The sequence below is a fragment of the Triticum dicoccoides genome, chromosome 5B (genome assembly GCF_002162155.2).
Source record: "Triticum dicoccoides isolate Atlit2015 ecotype Zavitan chromosome 5B, WEW_v2.0, whole genome shotgun sequence".
NCBI lineage: Eukaryota > Viridiplantae > Streptophyta > Magnoliopsida > Poales > Poaceae > Triticum > Triticum dicoccoides.
In genome coordinates, this window is record NC_041389.1 from 467,652,972 (window position 1) to 467,668,882 (window position 15,911).

Below are 15,911 nucleotides of genomic sequence, written 5' to 3' on the forward strand. Positions count from 1 at the left end.
TGGCCGAGGCAGCGTCGGCGCGCGCCACGCCTCGCCTCTGTTCGTCCTCCTGGCTGAGGAGGAAGAGGACAAGGGGGAGGAGGTGGGCTGGGCCGGCTGGGCCACTGGAGTTGGGCCAGGTGGGCTGCGAGGTAAGCTGAGGTAAAACTCTCTCTCTGCTTTTATTTACATTCTGTTTTATATTTTTCTTCTGTTTTTGTTTTATTTAAATTATTTTGCCACTGTTTTGAATTTTAAAAATAATTCAAACAATGCCAAAAACTCCACTGAATATTTTATATTGCTAGATGGACTTTTCCAAAAGCTTATAAAATATTTCAGGGATATTTGAAATTATATTCTAATTATATGAATATAATTCAAATTCAAATAACTAATGAATTAAATTCAAAGTCCCAAAAATAACTCCTTAAAAATGTTCAATATTTTGGTTGGGACCAGAATCCTTACCAAAAATTATCAAACACTTAAGAGGAGCATTTTGGAGCAATGAATGAGATTTCTAGGGTTTTTGCCCCTCTTTTATTTAGGGTTTTGAGGCTTCCAATATTCCTCAATTCAAGTTTCAAAAATATAGACATGATGCACACATGAAGCTAACCTAGAGCAATGCCTGAAGCTAGGGATGTGACACAACTATTTTTTTTTCTAAGTACAAACTTGTTTAAAATTTGATCAAGTTTATTTAAAATATACGAACATTTACAAAATCGTATCATTTACACTGGGGCATCATCGTCTAAATACTTCAAGTCCTGTCTCCTGGGATGGTTACCGGAAATACCATTCAGCATTTTCAAAAGCACAATGGCATATGTGGGAGCACTGGCACCACCACTACCACACTCGATTTTATTACTCGGCGGCATGAAAAAAGCTGAACATTTCAGGAAGGTGGCACGAGTATCCCTCTCCCTCCGCATCCTGTAGAAGCCCCGTCTTCTGGTAGTATTCGATGCTATCCAGGAGAGTCTCCTCCAATTTCCTTGGCTTCCAGCCCAGATTTCTCAATTTTTCCGACGAGGTCGGTGTGATGGGAGAGTTATGTTCCGCATCAGTCTTGCTGCAGAAAACAAAGAGAGTTGTTCAAACGATGAAAAAAAAACACGACCGTTCAGGAAACAAAAAGTGCCATTTGCTGCATACAAGGAACGGATGGTAAGAGACCCACCACTTTACGTAATTGTAGTTAGGGTGCGCCTTCCTTAACAATTCCAGCATGGCTTTTGTGGTAATGTAGTTTGATGCACTGATATATCTTCCAGATGATTCTGGTTTCTCGTACACCAGAAGCAAAGCATCAGCTACATCACGGACATCGACTATCTCCCACGTCACGTCGTTCATCGCATTAGGACCTCCTGCAATGAAATTGACAAAATTTCAGTAGACAAAACAAGATAAGAAGTTCTTCGAAGACACACCACAGGATTTTTCATGTTTTCCCCTTAAAAATTCTAATGGGCTGAGCCACTCCATTACACGATATGACAGTTTGTCAGATAAGTGATATTACTACAAATAAACAAGACATGGAAAAGAACATGAAATGATGAGGGGACCTTTTATAACATAGAGAAGAAGTTCGCTGGTGGTATTGACAACAGGTTGTAGTTGTGGACCAAAAACAATACAAGGGCATACTGTAACGATGTCTAGCCCAGTCTTTTCTGCATATTCCCAGGATGTCTCTTCAGCAACAGTTTTTGCAAGAAAATACCAAAGCTGCCAACCAAAATTGTAAAGAGTTGAACTTAGCCCTCGGACTAGAGAAGAAAATTGAAATACAACATGGATATTACACGGTAAATATATACAACTCTGACACAATCACGAAACGACCATTGTTGCTGCTAGAACGAGTTGTCGACACGCTGTTGTCGCCACTCCCATACCGAAGCCAGTCTGACCTTGTCGATGACAGTCAAGAGTCTTCATGCACGTGCCCTAAGGACCAGTGCGCCAGAACTGCAGTCGTTGCCGTTGAACCGTTGAATCCATCCGAAGAACCTGCCACCAATTCTCGTCGTTGCTTACGCGCGACGAGAAACCCGAACCTCGTCGCCCCAATGAGCTGGCAGGAATCTACAAAAGAGCTCAATCTAATTTGTTTCGATGGACGAATTTGAGGAGGATCAGAGCCCGGAAGACCGGCTTGAAAAAGAAGCGCCCACATCCGTCTAAGCGCATCTTCTGCGAGGAATAGAACCTAACCTATCTACTAATCAAAGCTGAGGCACTAGAATTCTACTCCCCGCCACCAGTGCTAGAGTGGCAGGCAAAGAGGAGGCGAATCCACGGCCTCACAAACGGAGATCGTGGAAGGAAAAGTTTGAGAGTTCTTTTTTTTTTAGAAAAGGAGGAGGACCCCCAGTCTCTGCATCTAGACGATGCATGGGGCCACTTTATTAATAATTCACACAAGACCTTACAAAGTCATACAATCGTAAGACTAAAGCCACCGTCTAGGCAATATATGTCGCTACACCTATCCAGTTGATGAAGGGATGCTGATAGTCTGGGCCTAACACCAAATAGACCTCGCAGCCAAACCTACCATCTAAGACTTGAGGTCCCAATCAGGACGCCTGCCGGGTATGTGGCACCCACCAGTCCAGCACACTTCTAAATCAGGACACCTGCCGGGTATGAGGCCGCTGCAGCCACATGCCACCAATCCATCTTCAGTGATGTACTGTTGCATCAACCTTGCCCGATCTAGCTGCCGTCGACCCCACCAGGACGCCAGACAGCTTCACCTCCTTGCGCGAGTCCATCTTCGCGCATCGTACATCGATTCTCCACGGCGCCATGCCGCCGAGATCCGCCGCCAGCAATATGTAAGCTGAAGCACCGCTCCACCAAAAAAGCCTTCCGCTGGTCCCTCGGTCCGTGTACACCTCCAAGAGGGATACGCCACCATAGCGCCACCGTCATCTGATTGATCTAGGGTTTCCCCCGGAGATAGCATAGAGTGGCCTTGAACTTCTCTACGGCGATGCCTTCAAGAAGGGAACGACGCAGACAACACCGCCACCGCCGGCCTTGGCAGCTAGCCGAAAGCAGGTTTTCACCCAGATCTGTTCGAAGATCCTCCCTCCAGCATCTCGTGCACGGACTCCCGCCATCTCTGCCGGGGACTGGACGAAGGGATCCAGGCCGCCGCCGCATCACCGGCCATGGCACCACCATGGTGCCTACAGCTGCCGCCGTCAGGCCCACCACGCTCGCTTGTAGATGCACACTGCCACCGTCGGCCCGCCCACGCCCATCTGGGCTAGACCAGATCGGCGATCTCGGCCACCACCACAGGGGTGACTCCGCCGCGGGGAGTTTGCGCCTCCACTGACGCCGCCGTCACGCATGCCGCCGGATCTCCGCCGATCCTTGCCGCCGGATCTCCGCCGAACGATGCGTCGCCGTTGCCCGGAAAAATCGCCACCACCGCGCGAGGGATAAGGCCCCGCCACCGGCATCATAGGCCAGGCTTCGCTGGCGAGGCCTCAGGCGGCGGCTGGACGGAGGAGGCGAGGGGAGGAGGGGGCATAGGGCCGGTGGCACGATCACCCCCCGTGTGCCTAGGGTTGGCGACGCGGGGGTGGGTGCGGCTCTAGACTTCACAAGTTTATCAGAATGCACGTTCTAATGTGGGTGATCGAATACACTCCTAATTATTATCACTAAGTGTCTTCATATCAGATGGAAAGTCTAGCCCGTGCGTGCTACATGGAATGCATGTATGTTTTCTACTCTTGTATAATAGGCTTCTTACATCACAAGGCACGTTGCAACTGATTTGTTTATCGATTCTTAACTTCAAACATACTAACCTCATTTTCCATGCACACCTTTTTGTCCGACCAGCAACTCTCATCTTTGGGTTTACCCTGAGGCCAGTTCGGGTTGAAATGAACAGTAGCAGTGGATGACACCACAACAACTTTCTGGACCTTCATAGTAGAACAAACTTCTAGAATATTCAAGGTGCCCTTCACAGCAGGCACAATTACTTCCGACTGCACGGTTAAAATTGGCACACGATTAGAATCATACCATCAAAGATTCTACAATTCCAACAACACTGGTAATCCCTTCAACGAAAAACACATGTAATCGTCTCAACAATAGTAAGTGACTTTCTTCTAAGAGTATCCATCTCTATCAATTATCAATCAGTTATATACTAAAAACACAAAACAGAAGAGAATAGAGAGATTTGCTAGAAAAATCCATGTTAATCAGAAAATACCGGTCCTCAATCTAGAGGAACTTCTAAAATAATGAAACTGTAACCGTTCAATTTACCTAACCTAACATGGTGGACCCAAATTAATAAAATTGTTTGGCGTTGTCACTTCATGGGCCGGTGATGTGCCTTTTTATTTATTTATTGGGGAGTCTACAAGGGGAGACCGAGCAGATCCGAGAGCAATTAATTGGCGAGCGCTCCTTCGGAAACCTCACAACGATCGACGCCACTTGGCGTGCTCTCAGCCCCCATCACGTGTCGTGCTTTGGGCGCTGCCTTCGGATTTTATTTTTATTTTTATTTTTCAGCACGCATTTTTGGCTTTTTATATGTTTTTTGGGGTTTTTTTCGATGTTTTAGTTTTTCACCGGTCTTCCTTAGAGCAACTCTAGCAGACCCCGCAAAATCTCGACCCGCAAAACGCGTTTGCAGTTTCACGAAGATCTCGTTTGCGGGTCGAAAATTAGCGTGGCCGAACAGAAACCGTAAATGAAACTGCATAATTTGAAAATATAGTTTCGCAGGAAGTTCATACTACATACTACATATATTTTACATGATCAAGCACTGCAAACACTAGTTCATAATACATACTACATCAGTACTAGTACTAGGGGGGTGAGGATCTCACGGCGGCGAGCTCGCGGCCATGGACGACGCCTCCGAGGAGCTCAATACTCCTCGCCAGAGCAGCAGAGATCGATGTACTTCGCCCTCTACTCCTCGTGGATGCGCCGCCACTCGTTGTCCTTCGCCTTGGCGGCGAGGTTGGCCACGACCGCCTGCCACCACTGGAGGTCTTCGATCTCCTTGTCGTGGAGCCGGCGCTCCGCCTCCTCGCGCACGCTCCGCTCGGCAATGGCAGCCGCAACCGCGCCCACATCGGTGAAGTCCTCCGGCCCGACGACTCCGCAACGGCCGAGCTCCTCGGGCTCCTCCTTGACGGGGACGAACTCGACGTCCTTCGGCTCCTCCGACCACTCCCTCTTCACGAGGACAAGGCGCGCGTCGGAAGAGGAGGAGCTCCCGGCGTAGGAAGAAGCTCTCGCCGCCGAGGACGAGCCCGCGGCCGAGGACGGTGTACGGCCGTCCCGACGGTCGTACTCCTCCGTCTCCCAGACGAGGAAGCTCGGAGGCGGCGAGAGGCTGCGGTTGGTCCACCTATTCTCCCCGCGCTTCCTCGCGCCGTCCGACCGGACGCGCCGCTCACGCTCGGGGTCGCTGCCGTCGCCGGATCTGCTGCCGGAGCCGCATCCGGGGCTCCTCATGCGGCCCCACATGGCGGCTGGAGGCGGAAGGTGGTCGCCGGCGGCGACAAATGTGGAGAGGGGGGTGGGGAATTGCGTGGCTCGGCGGCGGGGAGGGGGGGGATAGGGTTTTGACCCGCAAACGCGCCGCCGAACCGTAGATATAGTGGTTGGGGCGTGCGGTTTGCGGGCCGCGGCAATTTTTTTTACGGGCCGGGCGAGTATGTGGGCTCTGTTCTGGCCGGAAAGATGGGCTGAACCCGCATAATCGCCGGAATTTTGCGGGTTCGCGTCTTTTGCGGGGTCTGCTAGAGTTGCTCTTAGCTTTTGGACCAAAAGTATTCGCGTTTTCCTTTTTTGTCTTTCGTGAGAGGCAGGGTTTTGCTTCTGAGAGAGGCACAACCATGCCTCTCAGAAAAGAAAAAAAGACACATTTTCGATGTTTATTTCTTCCGCTAGACGCACGATTTTTCTTCAGTGAGAGGCATGGTTTTGCTTTCGTGAAAGACACGACCGTGTCTCTCGTAAACGGAAAAAAAATGCATTTTTTTTCTTCCGCCAGAGGCACGGTTTTGCTTTCGCTAGAGGCACGACCATGCCTCTCGGAAACAAAAAAAATGCATTTTCTATTTTTTCTTCTTTCGCGAGAGGCACGGTTTTGCTTCCGCGAGAGGCACGACCGTGCCTCTCGGAGACAAAAAAATGCGCTTTCTGTTTTTTTTCTTCCGCGGGAGACACGGTTTTACTTTCGTGAGAGGCATGGTTGTGCTTTCGCGAGAGGCATGACCGTGCCTCTCGGAAACAAAACAAAAACACGTTTCGTTTTTTCCTTCCGCGAGAAGCACGGTTTTGCTTCCGCGAGAGGCACGCTTGTGATTTCGCGAGAGAGGCATGGTCGTGCCTCTTTCGAAAAGGGAAAAAACCGTGCTTCTGGTCGGTTTTTTGGTTCGGTTTTTTCATGAAAAAATGGTTCTTCAAAATCTATCAACATGGGATCTAATTTTGAAGATCTCGACGCGAGGAATCCAACGGTGGAAATGGCTCGAGATTTGGACGCACGGTTTGAGAGATAAAACGTTTTGAATAAACGGATCGATGAAAAAAACTCGCGGGTTGCGACAAGTGACACACATGCAGCACGCTACTTGTCAGAACCTGAGGAGGTGGGAGTGATCTTTGCAAAAAATACTTCTCAATTAGTGATTTCGAGCAGATCCAGAGTTCCTCTCAAAAAAAGAAAAAGCAGATCCAGAGTGCTCGTTGCTCTAATAAAAGGAAATAAAAAAGATCCAGAGTGCTCATGAAAAGCAACGTGCATATGTATGAACTTCTTTTCTTTTTTCTGCGAGAAGTGCATGTGTAAGAACATGATGGTGTTGGATTAAGTAAAGCAATGATGAAGATACGGTGTTTGATTTGTTTCTCAGAATAAGATATATGGCACCTTTTATTTCACTTATTTTATACAGCAAGATGCATCACACTCGATTGGCTATCGTATTTTTCTTGCCGTGGTTTAACTTTAGGCGTGTTATTGTCCTGAATTGATTATTATTTTTGCAAATATTTTTGGCTAGAATGGATGATGATGGGACAACATCTACGGAAGCACTTCTGACTATATTTAAATAAACACATGGTTTTCTTTTGCGAAGGTATGACAATTATCCAAACATTGCATGGAAATATTACTATAGACTTCCTTTGATTTTTTTTGTTATGAATAGTACTGATATTTTGTGTCCAAAATATGACCATATGCTTCCACTTTGTGCGGAAACCGAGAGAGGAGTGATCGTACGTGTTTATATTTTCACCCAAAATTTACGAATATACAACCATGATTAACGCCATAAATGTTTTTACTCACTCTAGTCCGAAATAACTGAAGTTCTAAGATTGTCCTAAGTCATTTTTTATGTTTGACCAAGTCTATAAAAAAATCCGGTAAAATCCAGTAGATTATTTATAATTCATTTACCAATATGAATCTTTTTAGAGAAAGTTCACATACAGTTTAGAGGGAACGTTCATGTTTTAGTTTTTTTTGTGCGGGAAGTTCATGTTTTAGTTTTAAGTTTAACTTCAAAATTCAGGCTACACAGAATAATTTAAAATCCTAGTAAATTGGGAATAATCGAGCGACCAATATTGTTCAATTTAGCTAAAGTTATTTAAGGTAAATTTAAGATTTTTAGTTCAAAGTTTGGGTTTAAAGTTATACAACATGTTTTAGTAAATCAGGCATAACTCAGTGAACAATATGGTAATCTTACATCTAAAATTGACGTATGGTTTGAGATAAATCTCATATTTTAGTTTAACTGCCAAAAGAAAGAAAATGAGATGCCATGGAAGAGAGTGTGTGTAGACATATACGTGATGTGGCACTGCTTAATAGTTCAAAACCGGTATCATTTTAAAATTTCTGGGGTTAAATCAAACCAGATTGAAGTTTAGGGTTGTAAAACGAACCTGTATATAGGACAAGTTCAGGAGGATAATGTTAACTTCTCTTCATAGATACATATAAGTAGATATCGATGGTAAATTTATATTTACGTCGACGGCCACAAGAATAATACTAGTAGAAAAAACCAATATTCAGTTAAACAATTCCCTCATGCTACTACGGTTATGAGAGACTCCACGGATGCACCAAGAAATCGTGGGAATTATGCAAATTTGTGAACTAATAACAGTACGACGCACACGGTGAACCGACAGATGTGTACTTGCCTCAGGATCGACGAGCTTATCCAGGGGCACAGGGGACGCGACATGGAAGACGCCCTCGCACCCCTCGACGGCGGAGGCCAGCGCGGCGCGGTCGAGCACGTCGGCCTTGAACAGGCGTAGGTTCTCCGCTGCCCCGTCCAGCTGCATCAGATGGGCGTTCTTCGGATCACCTGAAACAGCAGCCCGCCGTTACCAACTTGGCCGGATGATCAGACCGGGTATAACCGTATAAGTATAATACCAAGGCAAGACATACATGGGTCGCGGAGGGTGGCGTGGACGGCGTAGCCCCGGGAGAGGAGCAGCTTGACGAGCCACGAGGCGATGAACCCGCCGCCGCCGGTCACGCAAACGTGTCGCGGCGGTGCCATCCTTCTCCTCCTCTAGCTGAGTCAACACCCGCGGGACGGGGATGGTTCGCTGGAAGGGAAAGTAGTGCCTGCGCACACCTTTGGTGCGCACACGTTTGCTGGAATGCTGCTGCCTCTTCGGCCTCGTCGGCTCTTTATGTCTGCGTCGCAGCCTGGCGGCTTGAGACTTTCTCCACCCACTTGCCGGTAGACTCCACGGCGCAAATCGGCAGCAAAAAGATTACGCCGAGTAAACAAGGACTCCTCGCGACAGGGTGTCGAGACGACAGAAGAGCAATTGGCGCGTAACCTCGGAAGTCAGAGCCCATCGCGCTGCGACCTTTTCGTCGCCGGCTGGATGGCGCCAGATGCCTCAAGTGCGTTTCTGGTTGTTACTAGCGATCTAGCACTAGTAGAAAAAGGGTCAAACGTGAAGCACATTAGTGCCGATTTGTATTAGAGCCGGCACTAATGCATACATTAGTGTCGGTTCCAACGGCTAGCCGGGCCGCTCTCATTAGTACCGGTTTGTGGCTAATCTTTAGAACCGGTTCGTGCCACGAACCGGTACTAATGAGGGTGGTGGCAGGATGTTGTCAGTCTGGCCCCCCTCCAGCACCTTTAGTACCGGTTCGTGGCACGAACCGGTACTAAAGGTGCTCCTGCATATAAACCCTTCGTCTAGCTCGCTCTGTTCTTTCCCCTTTCCCCTCTCCTCTCCTCTATGTTCTTCCTCTTCTCCCCTCGAGCTCATCACACATTTTGCCCAAAATTTGTCAAGATTTGAAGGCCCCCATCCATTCAAGTGATCACAAAGGTTAGCAACTTTGTCCTTTCATCTCTCATTGCTAGATTAGCTCTTGCAATGCTTTATATAGTTACTAATTTGTGAGTTTAGTAATTTGGGAGGAAATATATATATGTGCTAGTATTGATTTGTATGCAATTTGAGGTCAAAAATAACACTTAGTTTGCATATGTAGGTGTGGTTTACTTAGTGCCTTCTAAATATCCGTCGTAACCACCGTCGATCGCCCGCACCGTCCCGTCGCCGGCACCACCTTGTGGTGAGCCTCTTGTTCATGAAATTTTATATAAAAAATTGATGTTTGTGTGATTTGGATATATAGTTAATCATGTAATAATTATCTTACCCGTACGTTGTTTGTTATACGTAGTGCCATAATTTTGATATCCGTCCCCGTCGGCCCTCATCCTTGTTATGATTCGGATGTGGTATATTCTCTTTTAAAACTATTTGTTGCATTTCGTGTTTATGACAAATTATGCCCATCAAGTTGACATAGATATTTTTATCTAGGAGGTATGTGAACCGGAAATTCCAATCGACCCTATTGTCGAGAGGTTAAATTTAGTTGAAAGAGAAAACGAGTACTTGAAAGAAAAATTGAAAAGAATTGAGGAGGAGAAGATGGAATTGAAGTTGCATGTTGCCGATGTCGTCGATGATCACAAGATCAAGATGGAGAAAATGCGCTTGAAGAATAGAAAGATTAGAAAATATGCCATCGATAGTGAGGCTTGGTATCATTATGCTGTTGGATCAAATGTTACCTTAGTTGCGATCTTGATCGCATTTGTTGTTGCATTTAAATGCTTTAGCTAGAGAGTTATTTGTTTGTTGCATTTAAGTGTTGTATGAACTTTATGTATGAACTTGTATTAATTTGGTCTATTCGGTGTTGTGTAATGAAGATGAGCCGGCAATGGATGTACGATGACCGATGTTCTCCCCAGTTCGTTGAGGGCGTGCATACTTTTTTGCTTGCGGCTGAGGCAAACAAGCGGGCGGATGGTTTTATGCCTTGTCCATGTGCTGGCTGTAAGAATGGTCATAATTACTCTATGTCAAGAACCATTCACGTCCACCTGTTTGAGTCCGGTTTCATGCCCCACTATAATGTTTGGACCAAGCACGGAGAAAGAGGGGTTATGATGGAAGACAATGAAGAAGAAGAGGACGACGACAGCTATCCTGGCCATGGGTTCCCTGAATACGATGATACAACAATGGGAGAAGAAGCTGAGCCGGTAATGCTAGAAGAAGCTGAGCCGGCAATGCGGGAAGAAGCTGAAGAAGAGGCATCAGATTAGCCCGTTGATGATCTAGGTCGGGCCATTACCGATGCAAAGAGAAACTGCGCAAGTGATTTGGAGAAGAAGAAGTTGCAGCGCATGTTAGAGGATCACAAAAAATTGTTGTACCCGAATTGAGTAGGTGACAAGAAAAAGCTGGGCACCACACTAGAATTGCTGCAATGGAAGGCAGAGAATGGTGTATCTGACAAGGGATTTGGAAAGTTGCTGGTAATGATAAAGGATATGCTTCCAAAGGACAACGAATTGCCCGAGAGTACGTACGAAGCAAAGAAGGCTGTCTGCCCTCTAGGGTTAGAGGTGCAGAAGATACATGCATGCCCTAATGATTGCATCCTCTACCGCGGTGAGTACGAGGATTTGAACACTTGCCCGGTATGTGGTGCATTGCGCTATAAGATCAGCCGCGATGAGCCTGGTGATGTCAAGGGCGAGCGCCCCAGGAAGAAGATTCCTGCCAAGGTGATGTGGTATTCTCCTATAATACCACGGTTGAAACGTTTGTTCCAAAACAAAGAGCATACCAAGGCGATGCGATGGCATAGAGAAGACCGTAAGAAAGACGGAAAGTTGAGAGTACCCGCTGACGGGTCGCAGTGGAGAAAAATCGAAAGAAAGTACGGGAAGGAGTTTGCAGATGACGCAAGGAGCGTATGGTTTGGTCTAAGCGCAGATGGCATTAATCCTTTTGGGGAGCAGAGCAGCAACCATAGCACCTGGCCTGTGGCTCTATGTTTGTATAACCTTCCTCCTTGGTTGTGCATGAAGCGGAAGTTCATTATGATGCCAGTGCTCATCCAAGGCCCTAAGCAACCCGGCAACAACATTGATGTGTACCTAAGGCCATTAGTTGAAGAACTCTTACAACTGTGGAATGGAACAGGTGTACGTGCGTGGGATGAGCACATGGGGGAAGAATTTGACCTAAAGGCGTTGCTGTTCATGACCATCAATGATTGGCCTGCTCTCAGTAACCTTTCAGGACAGACAAACAAGGGATACCGCGGATGCACGCACTGTTTGGATGATACCGACAGTATATATTTGAATAGTTGTAAGAAGAATGTGTACCTGAGACATCGTCGATTTCTTTCGAGCAGACATCCCGTAAGAAAGAAAGGCAAGCATTTCAAAGGTGAGGCGGATCACCGGACGAAGCCTCGCCACCGTACTGGTGCTGATGTACATGATATGGTCAAGGATTTGAAGGTGATATTTGGAAAGGGTCCTGGCGGACAACCTGTTCCGAAGGACGCGTACGGAGCGCACCCATGTGGAAGAAGAAATCTATATTTTGGGACCTGCCATATTGGAAAGACCTAGAGGTCCGCTCCGCAATCGACGTGATGCACGTGACGAAGAATCTTTGCGTGACCCTGCTTGGCTTCTTGGGCGTGTATGGGAAGACAAAAGATACACCTGAGGCACGGGAGGACCAGCAACGTATGCACAGAGAAGACGGCATACATCAGGGTCATGCAAGCTACGCTCTTACCAAAGAAGAGAAGGAAATCTTCTTTGAATGCCTGCTCAGTATTAAGGTACCGTCTGGCTTCTCGTCGAATATAAAGGGAATAATAAACATGGCAGAGAAAAAGTTCCAGAACCTAAAGTCTCATGACTGCCACGTGATTATGACGCAACTGCTTCCGGTTGCATTGAGGGGGCTTCTACCGGAAAACGTTCGATTAGCCATTGTGAAGCTATGTGCATTTCTCAATGCAATCTCTCAGAAGGTAATCGATCCAGAAATCATACCAATGTTACAGAATGATTTGGTGCAATGTCTTGTCAGTTTCGAGTTGGTGTTCCCACCATCCTTCTTCAACATCATGACGCACGTCCTAGTTCACCTATGCGAAGAGATTAACATTTTGGGTCCTGTATTTCTACACAATATGTTCCCCTTTGAGAGGTTCATGGGAGTCTTAAAGAAATATGTTCATAACCGTGCTAGGCCAGAAGGAAGCATCTCCAAGGGCCATCAAAATGAGGAGGTCATTGAGTTTTCTATTGACTTTATTCCTGACCTTAAGCCGATTGGTGTTCCTGAATCGCGGCATAAGGGCAGACTGGATGGAAAAGGCACGCTAGGAGGGGAACAAATAATATGTATGGACGGACATTCTCTCACTGAAGCACACTACACAGTTCTACAGAATTCCACCTTGGTGGCTCCGTATATGGATGAACACAAAAATTTGCTATGCTCCAAACACCCGGAGCGGTCTGATGACTGGATTACACATGAACAAACCAGGAGTTTCGCCAACTGGTTGCAGACACGTACCATGCATGCCACCTCTATTGAAGATGACCTATACTTGCTGTCCCAGTTACCATCTTCGAATATAATGACTTTCAAAGGGTACGAGATAAATGGTAATACATTTTACACGATCGCCCAAGATAGGAAGAGCACCAACCAAAACAGTGGTGTCCGCTTTGATGCAGAAACCAAGACGGGAAAGGAAAAATATTATGATTATATACAGGACATATGGGAACTTGACTATCGACGTGGTTTAAAGGTCCCTTTGTTTCGGTGCAAATGGGTCAATATGACATGAGGCGGGGTAACGGAAGACCCGCAGTACGGAATGACAACAGTGGATCTCAACAATCTTGCGTATGCAGACGAACCATTCGTCCTAGCCAATGATGTGGCACAGGTTTTCTATGTGAAGGACATGTCTACCAAGCCAAGAAAAAGAAAAGATAAGGAAGCGAATGCATCGTACGATGAGCCAAAGCGGCACGTAGTTCTTTCTGGGAAGAGAAACATCGTGAGAGTGGATGACAAGACAGACAAGTCAGAAAATTATGAAAAGTTTGATGAAATTGCTCCATTCACAGTGAATATTGACCCGAGCATCCCGTTAAATGATGAAGATTTTCCATGGTTACGGCGCAAAGGGACACACGCGAAGAAAAAGTTTCACACCCAAAGATCTGGGATGTGATCGGCTTCACTATGATCACTTTCTTCTGTGTTTCACACCCAGAAGGGAATGTCTGTAATAGTTAGGGTAGTTATGTGTTTTGGCATTTGAAACGCGAAGAAATTTTATGTGCAAACAAATTCTTTTCATGCATTTACTGATTTTTTTCCAGCTAAATGACCCTGAAATTGAAAAGCAATTCAAATGAACTCAGAAAAGGTTGAAAGTTGGCATGGTATCATAATTTCATACATATAGCATGTGCAAGAAAGTAGAGAGGGTTACGGCAAAAACTGGATGCACTTCGTGTACAAAATGGACAATCTCTTTCGAAGTATCAGGGTTTCCGACGAAAACTAAACTGTAACAAAGGCATTTCATTTTTTAAATAACCTAAGCATTACTAAATTGAATATAATGATAAGACACACTAATATTAAACATAAGAAAAAAGAATTATTGAAAAAACTTTTTTCAAAGTTAAGTTATTCACAAACTAGTGATTCACACAAATTTCAAATAATTCAAAATTTAAACTATTCAAATTTGAAATCTACCGGTACTAACAGAAAGTTTGTACTTTTTTGTACCTAAAGCAAAAATATTCACAAAGAAACTCTAAATACAACAAAAAACAACTCAAAAATAAATAAAACAAAAAAAATAAAGCAAAAAAAATTAAGAAAAAAAAGCCCGCCTACTGGGCCAAAGCGGCCTGCATACGACTAGCGACACAACCTTTCGTTGGGCCAGGATGCAGGCCCGCGAAGGCCCAGTAGGCCCACAAGGCGAGGAGGATAGGTAGGCCCAGTAGGCCTGATTAGGAGAGGAGCTCGAGAGAGCTACCGCACTGGGGCTTATAAACCAGTGCGGTAGCCCCTCGACTAGCGAGGTGGGACTAAACTTCCGCACCGCACCTGCGCTAGCGCACCACCTTTAGTACCGGTTCGTGGCACAAACCGGTACTAAAGGGGGGGCCTTTAGTACCGGTTTGTGCCACCACCCGGTACTAAAGGGGGTCGCTTCCCGCCGCTTGGCCTGACCAAAACAGACCTTTAGTACCGGTTGGTGGCTCCAACCGGTACTAAAGGTGCCTTCTATATATACAACTGCTACGAAAATTTCAGTTTCCCTCTGTTTTCGTTCCTCTGTTCCGTCGTCTTCGTCGCCGTTGCCGCCGCCCTCGATCGTCTCCGACGTCGCCGCTCATCTCCGTCGCCGCCCCCGTCCCCGTCGCCGCCCCCGTCCCCGTCGCCGCCCCGGGCCCGTCCCCGTCGCGCCGTCCCCGTCGCGCCGTCCCCGTCCCCGTCGCGCCGTCCCCGCCGTCGCCGCCCCGGCCGTCGCCTCGACGTCGCCTCTCCTCGCCGTCGCCTCGCCTCGCCGTCGCCTCGCCGTCGCCGTCGCCCGCTGTGAGTCCTCCAGCCCCGAGCCCGTACACACACACACACAAGCATGTTTAATTAGTTTAGATAATTAGTCTTTAATTAGTTTAGATTATTTAGATTATTATTTTGTATGTTTAATTAGTTTAGATAATTAGTGTTTAATTAGTTTAGATTATTTAGATTATTATTTTTTCACTATTATATATGTATGAATGCATGTTAGATGGATATAATTAGTGCTTAATCAGTTAGAAATTAGTGTTATATAGAAATATTAGAAATTAGTGTTATATAGAAATGTTAGAAATGTTAGAAATTTTAGTGTTATTTAGATTATTTAGATTAGCATAATTAGTGTTATATAGAAATGTTAGAAATTTTAGTTATCAAAATCCAATCATTAAAAAAATGTTACTTTTTACGGGCATATAGCTAGTATTTGTTCTCGACGATGCCCGGCCCGCATCCTCGCCGTCGACCCGTCCGCGACGACGTCCAGCCGACCCATGTCCGGGACTGGGCTCCGCCGGGCTGGCACTGGGAGGTGCTGCTTGGAGGGGCGCGCCGCTTGATGAGGAACCCGGCCGCGGGTCCCGTCGTTGACCCTGATCTCGTTTAGTGGCGTTCGCGTGGGCCAGTTTCGGTGCGGAGGGACCCGGCCCCGCCGGAGGTGGTATGTCGCCGTGTCAGGGAGGAGGACGAGCACGTCTATCGCTACATGGTTGCGTTAGAGGGCGGCAGGTTCTCCAATACGTGGCAGTATCTTTGGGGATCTCACTTCAGCTATGATCCTGTGAGGGTTCCTTCTCTTTGGGTGTCCACCGCCCGCGCCGGAGGAACCGCGAGTGTCCTAGATTCTTCTGTAGTATTCGATCTTTATT

The 15,911-nt window shown here is 46.6% G+C and overlaps 1 protein-coding gene across 1 annotated transcript; it reads right to left on the minus strand.

Annotated features, from left to right (window-relative positions):
- Positions 1–649: 649 nt before the first annotated feature.
- On the minus strand, positions 650–8,698 carry LOC119310864 (phenylacetaldehyde reductase-like). Its single transcript, XM_037586484.1, has 6 exons — positions 8,492–8,698; positions 8,236–8,405; positions 3,831–4,016; positions 1,563–1,725; positions 1,172–1,361; positions 650–1,063 (listed from the first exon to the last, which is right to left on the minus strand). The coding sequence occupies exons 1-6, from the start codon at positions 8,604–8,606 to the stop codon at positions 856–858; spliced, it is 1,032 nt and encodes a 343-aa protein (XP_037442381.1). The 5' UTR covers positions 8,607–8,698; the 3' UTR covers positions 650–855.
- Positions 8,699–15,911: the final 7,213 nt, after the last annotated feature.

What these genes read in the sequence shown, in the direction of transcription:
- LOC119310864 (XM_037586484.1), bottom strand. Translation starts at nt 8,606, where the DNA reads ATGGCACCGCCGCGACACGTTTGCGTGACCGGCGGCGGCGGGTTCATC. An exon ending in ATAAGCTCGTCGATCCTGAG is followed by an intron (nt 4,017 to 8,235) that starts GCAAGTACACAT and finishes TTAACCGTGCAG; the next exon opens with TCGGAAGTAATTGTGCCTGC. An exon ending in TCTTCTCTATGTTATAAAAG is followed by an intron (nt 1,362 to 1,562) that starts GTCCCCTCATCA and finishes ATTTCATTGCAG; the next exon opens with GAGGTCCTAATGCGATGAAC.